General features: G+C 70.2%; 6 protein-coding genes across 6 annotated transcripts in view; 2 read left to right on the top strand and 4 right to left on the bottom strand.

The window, feature by feature from the left end:
- Nucleotides 1–3,909, bottom strand: part of CHLNCDRAFT_48880 (hypothetical protein) — a gene marked incomplete at both ends in the record, with an annotated part of 4,246 nt that extends 337 nt beyond the window's left edge. Inside the window, 10 exons of the mRNA XM_005847020.1 lie at nt 87–373; nt 579–723; nt 857–1,039; nt 1,245–1,552; nt 1,696–2,044; nt 2,218–2,470; nt 2,643–2,839; nt 3,040–3,225; nt 3,432–3,466; nt 3,861–3,909. Of these exons, the coding sequence (XP_005847082.1) occupies nt 87–373; nt 579–723; nt 857–1,039; nt 1,245–1,552; nt 1,696–2,044; nt 2,218–2,470; nt 2,643–2,839; nt 3,040–3,225; nt 3,432–3,466; nt 3,861–3,909 (1,992 nt within the window). The remainder of the gene's footprint in view (nt 1–86; nt 374–578; nt 724–856; nt 1,040–1,244; nt 1,553–1,695; nt 2,045–2,217; nt 2,471–2,642; nt 2,840–3,039; nt 3,226–3,431; nt 3,467–3,860) is intronic.
- Nucleotides 3,910–4,332: 423 nt separating this feature from the next.
- CHLNCDRAFT_24199 (hypothetical protein) lies at nt 4,333–7,649 on the bottom strand (the record flags this gene model as incomplete). Its single annotated transcript, XM_005847021.1, has 10 exons — nt 4,333–4,505; nt 4,673–4,904; nt 5,084–5,266; nt 5,380–5,571; nt 5,704–5,883; nt 6,103–6,276; nt 6,445–6,521; nt 6,712–6,847; nt 7,064–7,169; nt 7,384–7,649. The coding sequence occupies 10 exons, from the start codon at nt 7,647–7,649 to the stop codon at nt 4,333–4,335; spliced, it is 1,719 nt and encodes a 572-aa protein (XP_005847083.1).
- Nucleotides 7,650–8,211: 562 nt separating this feature from the next.
- Nucleotides 8,212–8,687, top strand: CHLNCDRAFT_14368 (hypothetical protein; the record flags this gene model as incomplete). The annotated part of the gene is made up of 2 exons (XM_005846840.1): nt 8,212–8,454; nt 8,577–8,687. Coding segments are annotated over 2 exons (354 nt in total), but the record flags the coding sequence as incomplete, so codon positions are not given.
- Nucleotides 8,688–8,961: 274 nt separating this feature from the next.
- CHLNCDRAFT_134775 (expressed protein) lies at nt 8,962–11,145 on the bottom strand (the record flags this gene model as incomplete). The annotated part of the gene is made up of 4 exons (XM_005847022.1): nt 8,962–9,186; nt 9,434–9,678; nt 9,763–9,904; nt 10,123–11,145. The coding sequence occupies 4 exons, from the start codon at nt 11,143–11,145 to the stop codon at nt 8,962–8,964; spliced, it is 1,635 nt and encodes a 544-aa protein (XP_005847084.1).
- A 759-nt stretch (nt 11,146–11,904) lies between these two features.
- Nucleotides 11,905–14,370, bottom strand: CHLNCDRAFT_134776 (hypothetical protein; the record flags this gene model as incomplete). The annotated part of the gene is made up of 7 exons (XM_005847023.1): nt 11,905–12,147; nt 12,309–12,413; nt 12,616–12,717; nt 12,891–13,016; nt 13,136–13,225; nt 13,387–13,504; nt 13,721–14,370. The coding sequence occupies 7 exons, from the start codon at nt 14,368–14,370 to the stop codon at nt 11,905–11,907; spliced, it is 1,434 nt and encodes a 477-aa protein (XP_005847085.1).
- A 653-nt stretch (nt 14,371–15,023) lies between these two features.
- CHLNCDRAFT_52757 (hypothetical protein) overlaps nt 15,024–16,197 on the top strand; it is a gene marked incomplete at both ends in the record, with an annotated part of 3,006 nt that continues 1,832 nt past the window's right edge. The window contains 5 exons of the mRNA XM_005846841.1: nt 15,024–15,088; nt 15,240–15,300; nt 15,477–15,583; nt 15,752–15,857; nt 16,053–16,177. Coding sequence (XP_005846903.1) covers nt 15,024–15,088; nt 15,240–15,300; nt 15,477–15,583; nt 15,752–15,857; nt 16,053–16,177 — 464 coding nt within the window. The remainder of the gene's footprint in view (nt 15,089–15,239; nt 15,301–15,476; nt 15,584–15,751; nt 15,858–16,052; nt 16,178–16,197) is intronic.

Here is a 16,197-nt window from a genome sequence, read left to right on the forward strand (position 1 = left end):
CCGCGGCGGGCACACTGGCGCGCCGCCCGGCTGCTGCCGCGGCGCCTGTGCCTGCCATCATGCTGCCGCCCCGCTGCCGCGCTCACCGTGATGCCAAACTTCTCGTACAGCAGGGGGCCGGGGGCGGAGGCGCCAAACTCGTTGATGCCGATGCTCCTGCCCTTGTCGCCCACCCACTTCTCCCAGCCAAAGGTGGAGCCGGCCTCCACGCTGACGCGCGCCTTGACCTCGGGCAGCAGCACGCTGTCCTTGTACTCCTGGCTCTGCTCCTCAAACAGCTCCCAGCAGGGCATGGACACGACGCGGACCTTCTTGCCCTCACCCTCCAGCTTCTTGGCAGCCTCCACAGCCATCACCAGCTCGGAGCCGGTGCCTGCAGGGGCGGCGCGCGCCAGGCGGGTGAGCATGGCGGTGGCAGGGCGAGCACGGCGGTGGCAGGGCTGGTGCGTGGTTGGGCAACACCCAGCAGGAGGGCAGATGGCAGCCAGCCTTGGTGGTTTCAACAACAATCTGCATGTGAAAACCAAGAGAGTGCTGGCTGACGCCAGCTGCAGCCCGCCCGTCCCCCCCTCGCTCACCGATGATGATGACATCGGGCGTGCCCTCGCTGTCGTGCACGGTGTAGGCTCCCTTCTGGCATGCCTCGATGGAGGTGGTGTCCATGTTGGGCATGCCCTGGCGGGAGCAGACCAGGGTGGAGGGGCGGCGCACGCCCTTGGCGTTCTGCAGTGGGCGGCAGGAGGGGGGACAGAAGGGGGTCAGCCACCCCGCCGGCAGCCGGTGCTCGGCATGGCAGCACATGGAGCAAGGGCAGGCAGAAGCGGGCGCACGGGCAGGCGGCGGCCCGCAGCCGCACCTGCGCCTGCGCGTTGAGCACTGCGGCGTAGTAGCAGCCGGCGGTCTCGTTGCCGTCGCCTGGGCGCATGGTGAGCATGTTGGGCATGATGCGGAAGGAGGCCAGGTGCTCCACGGGCTGGTGGGTGGGGCCGTCCTCGCCCAGGCCGATGGAGTCGTGGGTCATCACGTAGATCACGCCCGCCTGGCGCAGCAAGGGGGCGGCGGGCGAGCGTGAGGAGGCAGCGCAGGCGGCGGGGAGCGGTGCCCCGCACCAGCAAAGGAAAGGAGGCTGTGCGCGCTGCCCCCGCTGCCCCCGGCGAGCGGCAACAGCCCTCTTCCCCCTGCCGCGCGGCCCGCCCCCGCCGGCCCCCCACAGCACAGGCCCCAGGCGCCAGCCCCGCCCCCACCTCTGACAGCGCCGACATGCGCATGGGGTTGCGCATGTAGTCTGTGAAGATGAAGAAGGTGGCGCAGTAGGGGACAAAGCCGGGGGAGTGGAGGGCGATGCCGTTGCAGATGGCGCCCATGGCGTGCTCGCGCACGCCAAAGCGCAGGTTGCGCTCAGCGGGGGAGGCCTTCTGGAAGTCGCCGAACATCTTCATGAGGGTCATGTTGGAGGGGGCCAGGTCGGCGGAGCCGCCAATCAGGCCGGGCAGGTTGGGGGCCAGCGCGTTGAGCATGGTCTGGCTGTGCAGGCGGGTGGCCAGGCCGTTGTCTGAGGGCGGGGAGGGAGGGACGGCGGGGAGGGTCAGCGCGTCAGCCAGGGGGTCAACACAGGCGGCGGCGGTCGCTGCGCGACAGCAGCGGGCGGCCCCGCCAGGCGCTGCCGCTGCCCCCGCGTGCCGCGCCGCGCCTCACCCGCGGACGTGAACTTGGGCAGCTTCTCGGCCCAGTTGGCGGGCAGCTTGCCGGTGGCAATCGACTCAAACTCGGCCCACTCCTCGGGGTACTTCTGCGCATAGGCGGCGGCCACGGCGTCCCAGGCCTTGTGCGCGGCGGCGCCGCGCTCGGCGCTCTTGGCAAACTCGGCGTACGCCTCCTTGGGCACCTCAAACTCGCCGTAGGGCCAGTTGAGGGCCTCGCGGGTGGCGGCGGTCTCGGCGGCGCCCAGCGGCGCGCCGTGCACGTCGTGAGAGTCGGCCTTGTTGGGGGAGCCGTAGCCAATCAGGGTGGACACCTTGATCAGGGAGGGCTTGTCGGTCACAGACTGCAGAAGGGGTGGGAGCAGGGGCGACGCCGGCCATGTGGTGGGCACGCGCCGGGCCGGCAAGCTGGGCGGATGCCAGCCCTGCCCGGCCGCACGGCTGCGCCTGCTGCCTGGCTGCCAGCGCCGCCCAGCAGGACGGCAGCGGGGCGCCCCGCACAGCGCCAACCCCGCACCTTGGCGGTCTGGATGGCTGAGCGCAGGCCGTCCAGGTCGTGGTTGCCGTCCTGCACGTGCTGCACGTGCCAGCCCATGGCCTCGTAGCGCGCGCACACGTCCTCGGTGAACGAGATCTCGGTGTGGCCGTCGATGGAGATGCGGTTGTCGTCGTACAGGCAGATGAGCTTGCCCAGGCCCCAGTGGCCCGCCAGCGAGGCGGCCTCAGAGGAGATGCCCTCCATGTTGCAGCCGTCGCCCATGATCACGTAGCTGCGCGCAGGAGAGGGGAGGCGGGGAGGGTTATGTGTCGAGGGGCCGGGGACAGGCTCAAAGAGCGCTGCCTGCGCTGCCCGCTGCCCGCCGCTGGGGAGGAGCCGCTTCTGGCCCGGAGCGCTGGCGCCCCTGGCAGCCGGGCCGCGCCAGACCCCCCCGCCCGCCTCACGTGTAGTGGTCCACCAGCTTGGCGTCGGGCTTGTTGAAGCGGGCGGCCAGGTTGGCCTCGGCGGCGGCCAGGCCCACGCCGTTGGCGATGCCCTGGCCCAGCGGGCCCGTCGTCACCTCCACGCCCGCGGTCAGGAAGTTCTCGGGGTGGCCCGGGGTCTTGCTGCCCCACTGGCGGAACTGCTTCAGGTCGTCAATCTGAGGGAGCAGGGCGCGGGCAGGGCAGGGGAGCGTGGTGGGACAGTGCCCCAGGCCGGCTGGCTGGCGAGGAGCAGAGCATGGGCCTGCAAAACCAGGCTGGCCGGTGCTGTGCTGGTGCTGGTGCTGGCGCTGGCGCTGGTGCTGGTGCTGGTGCTGGTGCCAGTGCTGGCGGTGCGCTGCGCTGCGCCCGCGCTCACCGACAGGTCGTAGCCCATGAGGTGGAGCAGGGAGTAGTTGAGCATGGAGCCGTGGCCGGCGGACAGCACAAAGCGGTCGCGGTTGAACCACTTGGTGTCCTTGGGGTCCACGGTCATGAAGTCCTTCCACAGCACGTACGACATGGGGGCGCAGCCCATGGGCAGCCCGGGGTGGCCGGAGTTGGCCTGCGGGGCGGCCGGACGGGGGGAGGAGGGGAGGGTCGCATCAGCGCAGGCGCGGGTGGCGGGCGGCTGTGGGCGCCGCCGCAGTGGGCGGTCTGGCCTGAGCACCCAGCAAACCAGGCAGGTGGGTATGGTGCGCACAGCAGCTGCTGCTGCCAGTCCAAGCTATATTCGCGGCACGATGCTCATTCCGCTGCCAGCACCCACACCTTGTTCACGCCATCAATGGCGAGGAAGCGGATGGCTGCAGGGGGCAGGAACGGAGCGCAGCGGCAGGTGAGCTGTCACGCAGCACACAAGCTAAGCTGCTGCCGAGGGAAGCAGCAACGGCAGGCGCGGGGTGCCGAGTGTGTGGCGGCGCCGCCAGATTGCGGCAACCCCCACCGCTGCACAACCGGCGGCTGGGGCGGCTGAATTGGCTGCAGGGGGCCGTCACAGAGACCGGCTGCACGGCCGTGGCGCCAAACGGCCTCGATCGCTGCGCTCCAGGTGGAGGTGCTTAGGGCCCTACAGGCAGCCCCCTGCTTCCAGCCCTGGGCTGGCGCATTGCCGCTGCTGGCACGTTCCCGGCACCCTGCCAGCGTTTGTGGGGCTGTCTACATTGGCAGCAGCTGCGCAGGGCGGGTGCTTCGGCGCACCATTGATGGCCAGCTCCGCAGTCTTGTCCTTAATCTCGCCCTTGGCCATGGTGGGGGCCGCAGCGGCCTGGTTGCGCACCAGAGCGGCGCGGCGAGCGCGCATCTGCTGCTTGGCGGGCCGGGCAGCCAGGGGGCGCTGGCTGGCCACGAGAGTCTGTGCCATTGCGACCATTTTTAGCTCCTCGCCCGCTAGAGGAACTAGAAGATGAATCGCAAATGCGAAAGGAGGGAGATGGACGCCACCGGCGCACAACTTTGTGCGGCCTGCACCAGCCCCTTCCGATGGGGCGCCCGGGACTAGGTGGGGCTGGGCAGCGAAACGGCTTGCCGTGTGCAGCGATTGGCTGGGCAAGATGTGCACAGAACAATTGTGGGATCCGAGGGGGAGTGCGTGGAGGGAGCAAGCCACCCCCAGCTCCCGCCAGCGGGCGGCGGCGGCGGACAGCGAGTTCCTTACAGCAAATGGCAGTGCTCAGTAAGCCTTTGAGAAGATGGCCACCTCCGTGGCGGGCTGCCCCGTGAGAAAGCAGGTGCCGCTGTGCTGCGGCTGGTCAAAGGGGAAGCAGCGCAGCGTGGCGCTTGTCTCCTCCTTCACCTGCCGCTCCTGCTCGTCGCTGCCCGCCCACGGGCCCCGCGCCCACTTGCCTGCAGCAGCGGCAGGCAGGGGGCGCGAGATTCAGCAGGCGGTCTGGAGGGGCCCACCCCAAACCACCTGACGCTACTGCTGGAGCAAAGCCCCTACCACCGCCAGCCGCTGCGCCAACCGCCCGCAGGCCACCCGCTGCCAGCCGCCGCCTTCCCGGCCCACACACCTTCCGCCACCGCCGCCTGCAGCTCCTCATACGAGGCCACATCCACGATGTTTGCGTCCCGGAAGTCGCGCGCCTGGCGCAGCAGCGCGGCCTGTATGTCTTCCAGCAGCGCCGTCACGTGCTGCACAAAGGCCGCCGGCTCGAGCGGCACGCCAAACTGCTTGCCCTCCTTGCCCGCCACGTCGCGCCGCGCCGTCACGCACGTGCCCTGCTCCACGTCGCGGGGGCCCACCTGCTTGGTTGGGGGGTGTAGGGGGGGAGGAAGGCGGCCATGGGGGGGCCAGTTGAGGGTTGCAGGCGGCGGCGCGGGACAGGGACCCGCAGGCAGCGGCAGGCAGGACCCTGTGTCGGCAGGACAAGTGCGCAGCTCCTGCCACCACACCCCGTGCGCCCCTGCACCCGCCCACCCACCTCCACCCTCACGGGCACCCCCTTCATCTCATACTGGTTGAACTTCCAGCCGGGCGTCCTGTCGGTGCTGGCATCCACCTGCACCCGCACACCCGCACCCCGCAGCGCCGCCTCCAGCCGCTGCACCGCCGCCATCACCGCCTCGCCGTCCACATCCTTCTTCAGAATCGGCACGATGACGACCTGCCGGGAAGCAGGCAGCAGCAGGTGAGCTGGGACGGCCACCGACGGCAGCAGGGCAGGACAGGGCAGGGCAGGCGCGGCGCGGCGCCAGCGGCCCCAGCGCCCCTGCGCACCTGCGTGGGCGCCAGGCGCGGCGGCAGGCGCAGCCCCGCGTCGTCGCCGTGCGTCATGATGATGCCTCCCACCATGCGCGTGCTCACGCCCCAGCTGCTCTGGTGCACGTACTGCAGCTGCCCGCCCTCGTCCAGATACCGCGTGCCAAAGGCGCGCGCAAAGTTGTCGCCCAGGTTGTGAGAGGTGCCCGCCTGCGGCAGGCAGGGCACAGCCAGGGCGGCAGCAGGTGAGGAGCGCGCGGGGGGCAGAAGGGAGAGCAGGCATGGGAGGGGGCGCCTGGGCAAGGGTGCGCAGCCGGCTGGCCTGCCCGCCACAGCCGCCACCAGTCGTGCCCCCTCCTGTCGCCCCCAAGGTGCCCGCCTCCTTGCCTGCAGCGCCCGCCTGTCCCCCATCATCGCCTCAATCGTGTACGTGCAGTTGGCGCCTGCAAACGACTCGATGCGAGACTTGCGCCCAGCCACCACCGGCATGGCCGCCACATTGACGGCAAAGTCCTCGTACACCTGCCGGGAGGCGGCGGGGCGGTGGGGAGGTGTGGGGGGGAGATGAGTGGGCACGGCGGGATGGCAGCAGCAGCAGGATGGCAGTGGGAGGGGTTGGGCACCGAGCGGCCTGCGGCTGGGCGGCCAGCACCATCCACAGACAGCGCTGCTGCAGCAGCAGGGGCTGCCAGGCACGCAGCAGCTGCCGCTCCCTCGTGTGCGCTCCTGGCGGCCGCCCACCCGCAGCATGCGGATCGTCTCCTCCTCCGCCTCCTGCGCCGTGGCGTGCGCCGTGTGCCCCTCCTGCCACAGAAACTCCAGCGTGCGCACAAAGGGGCGGGTGCGCATCTCCCAGCGGTGCACGTTAGCCCACTGGTTGATGAGCAGCGGCAGGTCGCGGTAGCTTTGCACCCACTGCACGCGCACGGGGCGGGAGGGCTGGGCCGCTGAGGGCCTGCCGCGGCGCTTGCGTGGGCGCGTGCCTGTCGCCCTGTCGCCGACATGCATGCATGCGTGGGCTGCTGAGGGCCAGCCAGCACCGCGCCTCCTGCCCTGCCCATCCCTCCGCCCGCCGCCACCCACCTGCGCAAACATGTGGTTCACAATGGTCTCGCTGGTGGGCCGCACAACCAGAGGCTCCTCCAGCTCCTTGCCGCCGCCTGCAGCGGGGGTGCCGCGGTGGTGGGGATCATGGCACAGCAGCGGGCTCAGCGGGCGCATGCGTCGGCGCTTCCGAGATGCTAGCCTGGGCTTCGCGTGACGATGCACCGCCAAAGGCCCAGCCCGTGCCTCTGCCACCGGCTGCTCCCCCTGCCAGCGTGGCCTTGCGCCGCCGCCGCCCCTGCCTACCCTTGGTGACCAGGGCCAGCTCTGGAGCAAACCCCTCCACATGGTCTGCCTCCTTCTGCAGGAAGCTGAGGGGGATGAGCTGCGGGAAGTAGGCGTTCTGGTGGCCCGTCTCCTTGAACGCCCTGTCCAGGTGGCTCTGCGGGGCGCGGGGAGGCGGCACGCCAGCAGGCGGCAGCGCGGTGGGCAGCCGGGATGGCTGGGAGGGCGGGGCCGCCCTGCCCTGCCCTGCCCTGCCCTACCCTGCACCCGCAGCCGGCGATGGCACGCTGCTGCCCTGCCAGCCTCCCCAGCCCCGCTGCGGGTGGCAGCGGGAGGCGGCTTCCTGCTGCCGCACGCGGCCCGCTGCGCGCACCTGCACCCCCTCCCATATCGCATATCCGTAGGGTCGGATGACCATGGTGCCTCGCACGGGGCCATAGTCTGCCAGCTGGCACTCACGCACCACATCCAGGTACCACCTGTGGCAAGGTGCGGGCGCAGCAGGGCGCGGCAGGCGCTTGGCGGCAGCAGGCGCGTGCATGCATGTGCACATGCGTGTGTGGGGATGAGTCACAGCAAGGGGGCGCATGAGAAGGAGAGAGTGCTGGCTGCTCAGCATGCATGCGGCACCCAAGCACAAGAGGGTGGGTAGCTGCAAGGCCACCACCACCAGGACCATGCCCCGCTGCTCACCTCGAAAAGTCTTCGCTCTTTGGCGTGATGGCCCTGGCCTCCCCCTTCTTGCCTCCACCCTGCTGCTTCTGCTGCTGCTTCTTTTGCTTCTGCTGCTTGGGCTGCTGCTGCTGCTCGGCGACCAGCTCCGCGGTGCCCAGAGCCGCCTGCCCGCGTCGAGGCGCCAGGCGGCCGCCACCCCGCTGCACCGTGCCGCACAGCCATGCCGAGCCCCTGCAGCAGCAGCATGGCGCAGTCACGCACGTTTCCGCATCAGCAGGCCCCATTGCAAGGCGAGACGAGGCTGCCTGGCGCCTCCGCAACGGGGCCGCCGCCATTCTGTAAAGCGGGCGGCGCCACCCGGCAGCCCACGCTCCACCCTCACCTCAGGCACCCAGGCACGATTGCCCTGGTGAGGCTCCCCGTGGTGCTGGTGCACCTGGCTGCCCGTGCAACCTGCATTCCAGAGCGCTGGAAACCCGGCCTCAGCCAAGTGCAGCCAAACTCGGGCCCGCTGCGTTTCGCAAGTCTCAAAGCTCCCAAGGTCGCAATGCAATGTGCAAGAAGGAGAATTGGTGGCCCTTGGCAAGATGATGATGCCAGCTAGGCGCACGGGGAGCGCAGCAGAGGTTCAGGGCATGCACACGTTCTACTTAGCATTGCCTCCTTGCAATTGGCCCTTGGTCCCCTGCCCAGCCCACTGATCGGCCCCATCGCTTCGGCTCCTGTTGCTACCGCTGCGTTGCAGCCTGCACAGCGATCCAATTGCAGCTCCTGCAGCCTGTACTGCACCCTGAGAGGAGCAGTGGCCCAGCCCTCGCAGAGCAAGCGGCGGCAAACATGGCGGGCGAGCCGCAGAGCGAGCAGGAGATAGTGGCGCGGTTTCAGCAGCTCATGGAGGAGCGGGAGCAGCTGACCACCGCGTCGATAGAGCGGCAGCAGGAGGTGGCGGAGCACGACCTGGTCATCAAGACGCTGGAGCCGCTGGACGCCGAGCGCAAGTGCTTCCGCCTGGTGGGCGAGGTGCTGGTGGAGCGCACCGTGGCAGACGTGCTGCCCGCGGTGAAGAAGACGCGGGATGGGCTGGCAGGGGTGAGTGGGGAGGCGCAGCTGCACGGGCCAGGCGGGCGGCCGCTGTGCAGTTGGGGTGGCGGCCAGCCTACCGGGCGCCGCAGCTGACCTGCCTGCCTGCCTGCTTGCCTGCCTGCCTGCAGCTGGTGTCGACATACGAGAAGCAGCTGGCTGCCAAGCAGAAGGAGGTGCTTGCCTACCAGCAGAGGTACAACATTCGGATCAAGGGGGAGGGAGAGAGCGGCGGCGGCGACGGCGGCGGCGGCGCGGGCGGCAAGCCAGGGCGGCCAGGCGCGGGCGGCTCTCAGGGCGTGCTGGTGGGCAGCTAGCCCAAGGGACGGCTGTGGGAGCATCCGCCCCAGCCAGCCCAGCAGTCTCACTCCCCCCTTGCTTCCGTTCCGTTTCATCGCTGCTGCATGTCTGTCCCACCTTGCTACTTTTGCCCCACACTTGATTGCACCTCCCCCACACTGCCCCACCTGCGCTGCCCCGGCAGGTGCCATGTTACAGGAACAGCCGATCGCACGCCTAGCTGACGGGCAGGGGTGCGCCAGGGTCCTCGCTGTGCTCGGCGGCATCGTCGGCGGGGGCGGGCGCTGCCGGGGCGGGGTCCCGCGCCGGCCGCTCCCGCGCCTCTGCCGCCGCCGCCGCCAGCTGCTGCGAGGCGCGCGGGGCCAAGCGCCGCGCATCCCCCTCCGGGTCTCCCCCCAGCCCCTCCGCCAGGGCCAGCAGCACATCCACCAGGCGCTCCACCTGCCAGCACGGGTGGGGGGTGGATGGGGTGGGGGGGCACAGCAGGGTGTGAGCAAGGAGGCAGGGCAGGGCAGCAGGTGCTGAGAGCGCAAAAGGGCAACAGAGGCGCTGCGTCTCTGGGGTGCAGCGCTGGCCTGCAGGCCTCGCGCCGGCTGCCAGCAGCGCAGGGCGCGCCTGCTGCCCACTGCCTGCCCCCTGCCCCCTCCCTCCTCCCCACAAGCGCGCGCCCCCCCAGCCCCAGCCCCACCATGCCGTCTGCCGGGTCGTCCGCCTCCCACACCGGCATCAGCACCATGTTGCCCTCCTCCCCCGCCACCGCCTTGTGCGCGTCGTCGTCCACCAGCAGCACGCGGTGCAGGCGGGAGAAGTAGGGGCGCAGCGGCTTGACCGTGTCCCACTCCTTGCCGCCCGCCGCCACGTGCTCCAGCGGCGCCAGGAAGGTGTGGGTGCGGCACAGCGTGAGGCGGCGGTCGAACAGCGGCTCGCCGGGGCCTGCGCCAGGGGCAGCAGCGGCGGTTGCGGCAAGGAGGATGCGGCTGCATGCGGGGAGGATGCCCTGCCCACGCATCCAGCCACAGGAGCGCCGCCGCCAGGCTGGCAGCGCGTGTGAGCCGGCCCTGGCGGCCCGCTGCTTGCCTGCCGCCTCCTCCAGCAGCTCCAGCGCCACCTGTACCGTCCTGGGGCTGGCAGAGCTGAACATGCCCAGGTGGAAAGAATCCTGCGGGCGGCGCGCGGGTGCGGGGTGGCGGTGCAGACGATGGGGCATGCTGGGCGCGTCGCGGGCACAAGCAGGCAGGGCGCCAAGGGCCGGCACGGCTGCTCTGCCTGAGCCCAACTCTATTTTTGAGCTGGGCTTGGGCTGGTGTGACGCTTCAGAGCGGGGCTACCTCTGTACTCCCGCACGCCTCCTGTACTCCCACGCGCCGCCCCGCGCACCTTGAGGCGGCGCAGGTGGCGGATGCCCGGCCGCGCCTTGTGGACGCCCGCGGAGCGGCGCATGCTGGTGTGGGATGTGATGCAGCCGTTGGCGTCAAACATGAGCACCACCTTGCCGGGGTCGGTGCCCGCATCCAGCACCAGACCGCTGGGCTCGTCGTACCCGTGCCTGCTCCAGGGGTGGCGCCGCGGCAGGTGGGGCGGGGCAGGCGAGCGCTGCCTGCGCCCCTGGCTCTGCCGCCCAGGGAAAGGCACGATGTTGCCGCCGCCCGCCCCAGGCGCCCCGCCCTGGCCCTCGGCAGCGCCTGCCGGCCTGGCGGGGCTGCCCGGCGCAGGCTGCCAGCGCTGCGCCGCAGGCTGCGGGTGCCCGCCTGCACGCTGGCCGCGCCTGGGAGACCGCGGCACCGCCGGCTGCTCAGGCTCGTCGTGGCCGCCTGGCTCAGACGGCCGCCAGCTGCTCGCTGCGTCGGCGCGTGACCCGTGGTAGTGCTGCCGCTGCTGCTGCATCCAGCCCTGCTGCTGTGCAGGCTGCTGCAGCAGCAGCGGGGCGCCCGGCTGGAAGGCGAGGGCATCAGCGCTGAGCTGCTGCGGGTGGGCATGCCCGCCGGCGGCAAATGTGGTGGCTGGCAGTGCGCCTGCGCTCCACGCACCGGGCGCTGCCATGGGCGCGTCAGCAAGCTGCGCTGCGGCTGCCTGCACCGTCACCGCCGCTGCTCCTGCCGCCGCCGGCGCGTGCTGTGCCAGCAGCTGGGTCACCACCGCCGCCGCCTGCTCCGAGCTGCGGGCCACTTGCACGCCGTCAAAGCCCTCCTTGCCCTGTGGGTACTGCCACTCTGACAGGAAGCGCTGGATGACATCCTCCGCCTGCCACCCAGGCAGCGTGGCGTGCCCGTCCCGCTGCGATGCCCGCTGCAGGCACACCTCTGGCGGCAACTCTATGCACAGCGCCAGCAGTCGGATGGGCACTCCGCCCGCCTGCCGCTGCCGCCGCGCCAGCTCAATCCAGTGGCGACGCTGCGCCATGTTGTGGTTGCACCTGTCGACGACGACAGACTGCCCTGCCGCAAGCGCGCGGCTGCACGCCGCTTCGCACTTCTTCCTGTCCCCGAGCTCGTCTTGAGAAATCACCGCCCACCCGCTCTCGCGGAAGCGCGCGGCTAGGGTGCTCTTGCCTGCACAGAGGGTGCCATGGAATGCAGCAGATCGGACATAGAAATGCCAGCTGGAAAGGGAGGGCGCCTATGAGTTGCACTGGGACGGGGCGGGGCGCTGAAGGCCAGCGGAGGGCGGCAGGGCAGCGCAACTGGCAGCGACATTGGCTGTGACTCGCCAATGGCAGCAGCAGCCCTGCCCGGTTGCCACTGCTCGCAATTTCCAGTTTGGCAGCGAGCGATTTCCAGTTTAGCAGCGAGTTTGTGCATGTTGCAATCGCGGCGGCAGCACGACGAGGCTTCATTGCTCGCCCAGCCACCCCTGCAGCTTGCCTGATCCAGGAAGGCCGGCGAGGACAAGAAGTGTCTGAGGAGCGCGGGTCTGTGGCTCCGGAGCAAAGAGGACAGGCTGCCCTTCCCTCTCCATTACTGGAAGGACTGGACAGCAAACATATGAAACGGCAGGAGGCAGCGCTCAAGTACAGACTCCACCAAGTCCACCAAGTCCCGCCCTGTTGTACCGCCGCAGCGCACCTCAGCGTGCGTAACAAAATTTTGGGGGCCATGCAAGAAGATGACATGCATGCGGCTCTAGCTAGTATCAAGAAGAGGCTCGTCTCAAAAACACAGCTCACACCGACATGAGCTCCGAGGTGGTGGCGGCCGGCGTGTCGCGGCTGGGCGGGCGGCACACAAACAGCACGATGCCCAGCACGCGCGCCACCGCCGCCGCGTCGCCCCCCGTCATCAGCTGCGTCCTGCCGCTGGCGTCCTCCACCAGGTAGTACTTGTCGTGCTGCAGGGCGATGTCCTCGGCCGCAATGTCCGCCACCAGGATGCCCTGCCCTTTCATGCGCTTCAGCTCCTCCTCCGTCTGCGATGGCAGCACCACAAGGGGGAAGGGACAGGCGCGTGTGATGGGTGGGTGGGCAGGGAGGCAGCAGGGCCATGGCCACAGCACAGCAGGGGTTAAGCAGCAGGCCGTCAGCTGTGCACGGCCCGAGATGCCCTCCCTCCCCTCCCCCACCACCCCACCTTTGCTGACGTGGCGGCCCGGATCTGCGGCACATCTATGCAGTTCCTGATGGTGAGGGCAACAGGATGCGCCGCCAGCGTCAGCACCGACCAGTTGGGCAGCGCCTGCAGAAGGGGGTGCGGGCATCGCAGCGCACAGCCTGTCAGCGGCAGGAGGATGGCGGCCAGCAAGGCTCCACCAAAGCCCGTGGGGCCTGAGGCAGCCGGCATTTCCCCTGCACAGCGGGCTGTGGGCAGCGTTCCTGCTGGCAGGAGTAGCAGAGGCAGGAGGCCACCACGCTGGCAGCCAGCGAGCAGCGCCACTCACCACCCACTCGAGATCCACGCCCTCGGGCGGGATCTTGAAGTTGCCAAACACGCCTTCGCTGGAGACCTTGGGGGCTGCCAGCACCTGGTCGCCGGTGGCAACCTGCAGCAGGCAGCAGCGCAGCGCAGTGCTGAGAACGGCTGACAGCAAGAGCAGAAGCAGACGGGGTGCCAGTGCAGGATGTTGCAGGCTCCCCCTCATGCCCGCAGCACATACAGGCCCAGCGGCTGCTCCCAAGCCCCAAGCCAGGTGCAAGGCGCAGCCCGAAGGCCCACCTGCAGCTCCCCCGCCACCGCCAGCGGCCGCACGCCCAGCTCGTCGCGCGACATGCGCAGCATGGTGAGGATGGCGGTGGGCAACACCATGGCTGGCCCCCCCTGCTCCTCACCCAGCAGCGAGGTCTGTAGGCAGGGCGGCACAGCCGTGGGACGGGAGCAGTGAACGGACCAACAAGGCCAGCGGGGTCTGTGGGACACGTGGCAACATAACGGCCGTCCGGTCCCCTCCCACCCACACCCACCAGCTTGCTGCGCGCTCCATCCGTGTCTGCCACGGCCAGCCCCCGCTTGGCGCACGCCTCAACGTCCGCTGTGCGCCGGCACTCCATTGCCTGCACACACGGCCCGCCAGCCAAGCTCAATACATGCCGCTCGGCAGCAGACAGCGGTGTGCAGCGGAGGCCCCGGGGCAGCATGGCGCCGCTCCGCGCCTGGCCCTGCAGCCCAGGCTCCCTGCCAGCGACCAGGCCCAGCCCAGGCACGCCCCGCTCACATCGCGGAAGTGCTTGTACGCCAGCACGTCGCCGGGGCTGTCTGAGAAGCCCTCCTTGCGGCCGCCGCGCCGCTCATACTCCTTTACCGCCCTCGCCAGCACCTGGCACTCCTGGGGGCTGCGCGCAGCAGGAGCAGGGGTGGCGGGGCCACGTGACCGTGCGTGCACCAGCGGCAGGTTTGGCCGGATCGGGCAGCAGGAAGCGCCTCGTGCTGACCGTGCTGTGCACGCTGTGGCGCCAAAACCCTGGCACCTGCACCCCCGCCGCTGCCACCCGCCCCCTCCCAGCACACTCACACACACATGCACACACACGCACACACACACCCCTCACCTCAGGTTCCTCTCCGCGATGTACGCGGCGGCGGGCGCCCGCTGGCGCACCGACAGGAAGCGCAGCTCGTACAGCAGGTCCTCCCCCTCCGCGTCAAAGTGGGCCAGCACCTCGGGGCTCAGCTGGCCCGAGGCCGCGATGCTGGCGCGCACCGGCGCCGCCGAGCTCCACACATTCTGCACCTTGCGCTCCAGGCCCGTCGCCTCCTCCACCGCCACGCCGTCGTAGCCGGCGCGCTGCAGCGCGGGCAGGAACTTGGCCAGCTCGTACCAGTGCCCCGTCAGCGAGCGCAGCCGGCTCAGCATCTCCTCGGTGCTCATGTCAATCTCGGGGCCAGGCCCCGGCCCCGCCATGTCCATGAAGCCGGGCGGCGGGCGGAACTGCTGCTGCTGCGGCGGTGGGCCGTCCAGCAGGCCGCCGTTGAGGTTCTTGGGCGCGGTGCCGCCGCCCTGGCCGGGCACCACCAGCTTGGCGGGGCGGACGCCAGAGTCCTGGCCGGGGATGATCAGGCGGGGGTCGCTGCCGCCGCCATAGTTGCCGCCGCCGCCGCCGCCACCGTAGCGCGCGCTGGCGGGGGTGCTGGCGCCCCGCCGTTGCTGGCGGGCGGCTGTGAAGGGCCTGCCCTGCGCTTGCAAGTGCAAGCTGGGCATGGCGGAGGGAATGTTGGGCGGATGCAAGGGTGTCTCGACGCTGGGGAGGCCGCAGCACACACGCACGCCCTGTCTAAGTGAAGCTCCTTGCCCGGCGAGCCACGTAAATATGCTGCAAAGGAGGATTGCGGCCTGGCGGCGAGCCATGGCCTGCCTCGCGCCTTCTTCCTGCGCATGGGCAGACGGCCTCTTCGGCCTCACAAGGCCATCGCACCCATCGCGCTTGCTGGCATGCGCTCCCGGGGGTGATCTGAGGCCCAGCAGCCGCCCAAAAACCTGCCCATCTGCATTATTCTGTCGCTGGTCTCACGTGTTCCATGCAAGCCTGCCTGGGAGTCTCGGGGGCATCCCAAGCCAGCACCAGTGGCCACAGCACAGCATGCAACAATAGCTGCAGGCGGGGGCCAGGCCACTGGCAGCTGTCCAGCAGAGGCAGGGCGGTGGCAGCAGAGGCCGCCCGCAGCAGCGACAGCCTCCAGGCCCGAGCCGCGGCGCCCCCAGCAGAGCAGGCCGTGACCCGCGTGCCAGTCAAACAGCTGGGCCCCGCCGGCGCCCGCCAGCCCGGCGGCTCCTTCACCGCCGCCGCCGCCGCCGCCAGCTCCAGCAGCAAGGCCGAGGATTGGCTGGACCTGCTGGGCACGCCGGAGCCAGACATGTTTGGGTCCCGGGCTCGCAGTGCGTCAGATGCGGCGGTGCTGCGCCGCAAGGGACACCTCAAGTGAGTGTGGGGGGTCTGGCGGTGGGGCTGTGGAGCGCTGCAGGCACAGGTGCCAGGTGCCGTCTGCCCCAGCCCCAGCCAAGCTGCTGCTGGGAAGGCTGCCATCACACCGCCGACCTGTGCCTGCGCAAGCGCCGCTGTGTGTGTGCAGGGAGCAGGACAAGTTCATCCAGTTTGTGCTGGAGATGCACCAGACGCACACCAGCCTCGAGGTGGGGTGTGTGTGAGCGCGGGTGTGGGGGTCTTGTCTGGTGGTGCCCCTGGTGGCTGGCATTGCGCCTGCTGCTGCTGGCTGTATGCCCTCACCTGCATCGCTGCTGGGCCCACCCCCTGCCTGCCTGCCCGCACCACACGCGACCCCTCCCCGCCTGGCCTGCTGGCCCTGCAGGTGATGCAGAAGATGGAGCGGTGGATTGTGGAGCACCGCAAGGACCCGCGCTCTAGCCGGCTGCGCCGCATGGTCCCCACCATCGGATCCTTCTTCGTGCCCCTCAAGTGAGCGCCGGCCGGCTGGGGTGGGCGGCCTGCCTGGGGGCAGAGCACCGGCCGCCGCCTGCCGCCACACGCCCCCACGCAGCAAGTTGCAGCGGGTCTGTCTGCTCGCAATGCGCATCACACACACACGCTGTCTCACCCCACACCACCACCCCCCACCCTCCCCAGGCTGGTGGATGCCTTCATGGAGTACGACGAGTTCTTTGCGCTGTCCCGTCGCCAGTACGTGCCCCCCAACTTTGCAGAGCTGCGCCACATCCTCAACATCGCACAGGTGCGCCCCCTCGGTTACTGCGCTGGCGGCGGCTCTGTGCTGCGCGCTGCGCCGGAACCTGGGTGCCGCCGGCGCCCGGGCCTGGGCGGCGACTGCAGCGCAGACCAGCGCGGCTAGGAGCAAAGGGAAGCACACCAGGCACCACGGGAAGCACACCAGGCACCCCTTGTCTGTGCCTCCGCCTCCCGCCTGCAGGTGCACGCCTCGGCCCAGTTCCTCAAGCTGGTCACCTTTGACGCGGACGGCACGCTGTATGCCGACGGGCACCACATCGAGCACGACAACCAGATGATCCGCCACATCATCAGCCTCATGCGCAGGTGGGGGGCGGCGGGGCTGG

Source organism: Chlorella variabilis, assembly GCF_000147415.1.
Source record: "Chlorella variabilis unplaced genomic scaffold CHLNCscaffold_12, whole genome shotgun sequence".
Classification (NCBI taxonomy): Eukaryota; Viridiplantae; Chlorophyta; class Trebouxiophyceae; order Chlorellales; family Chlorellaceae; genus Chlorella; species Chlorella variabilis.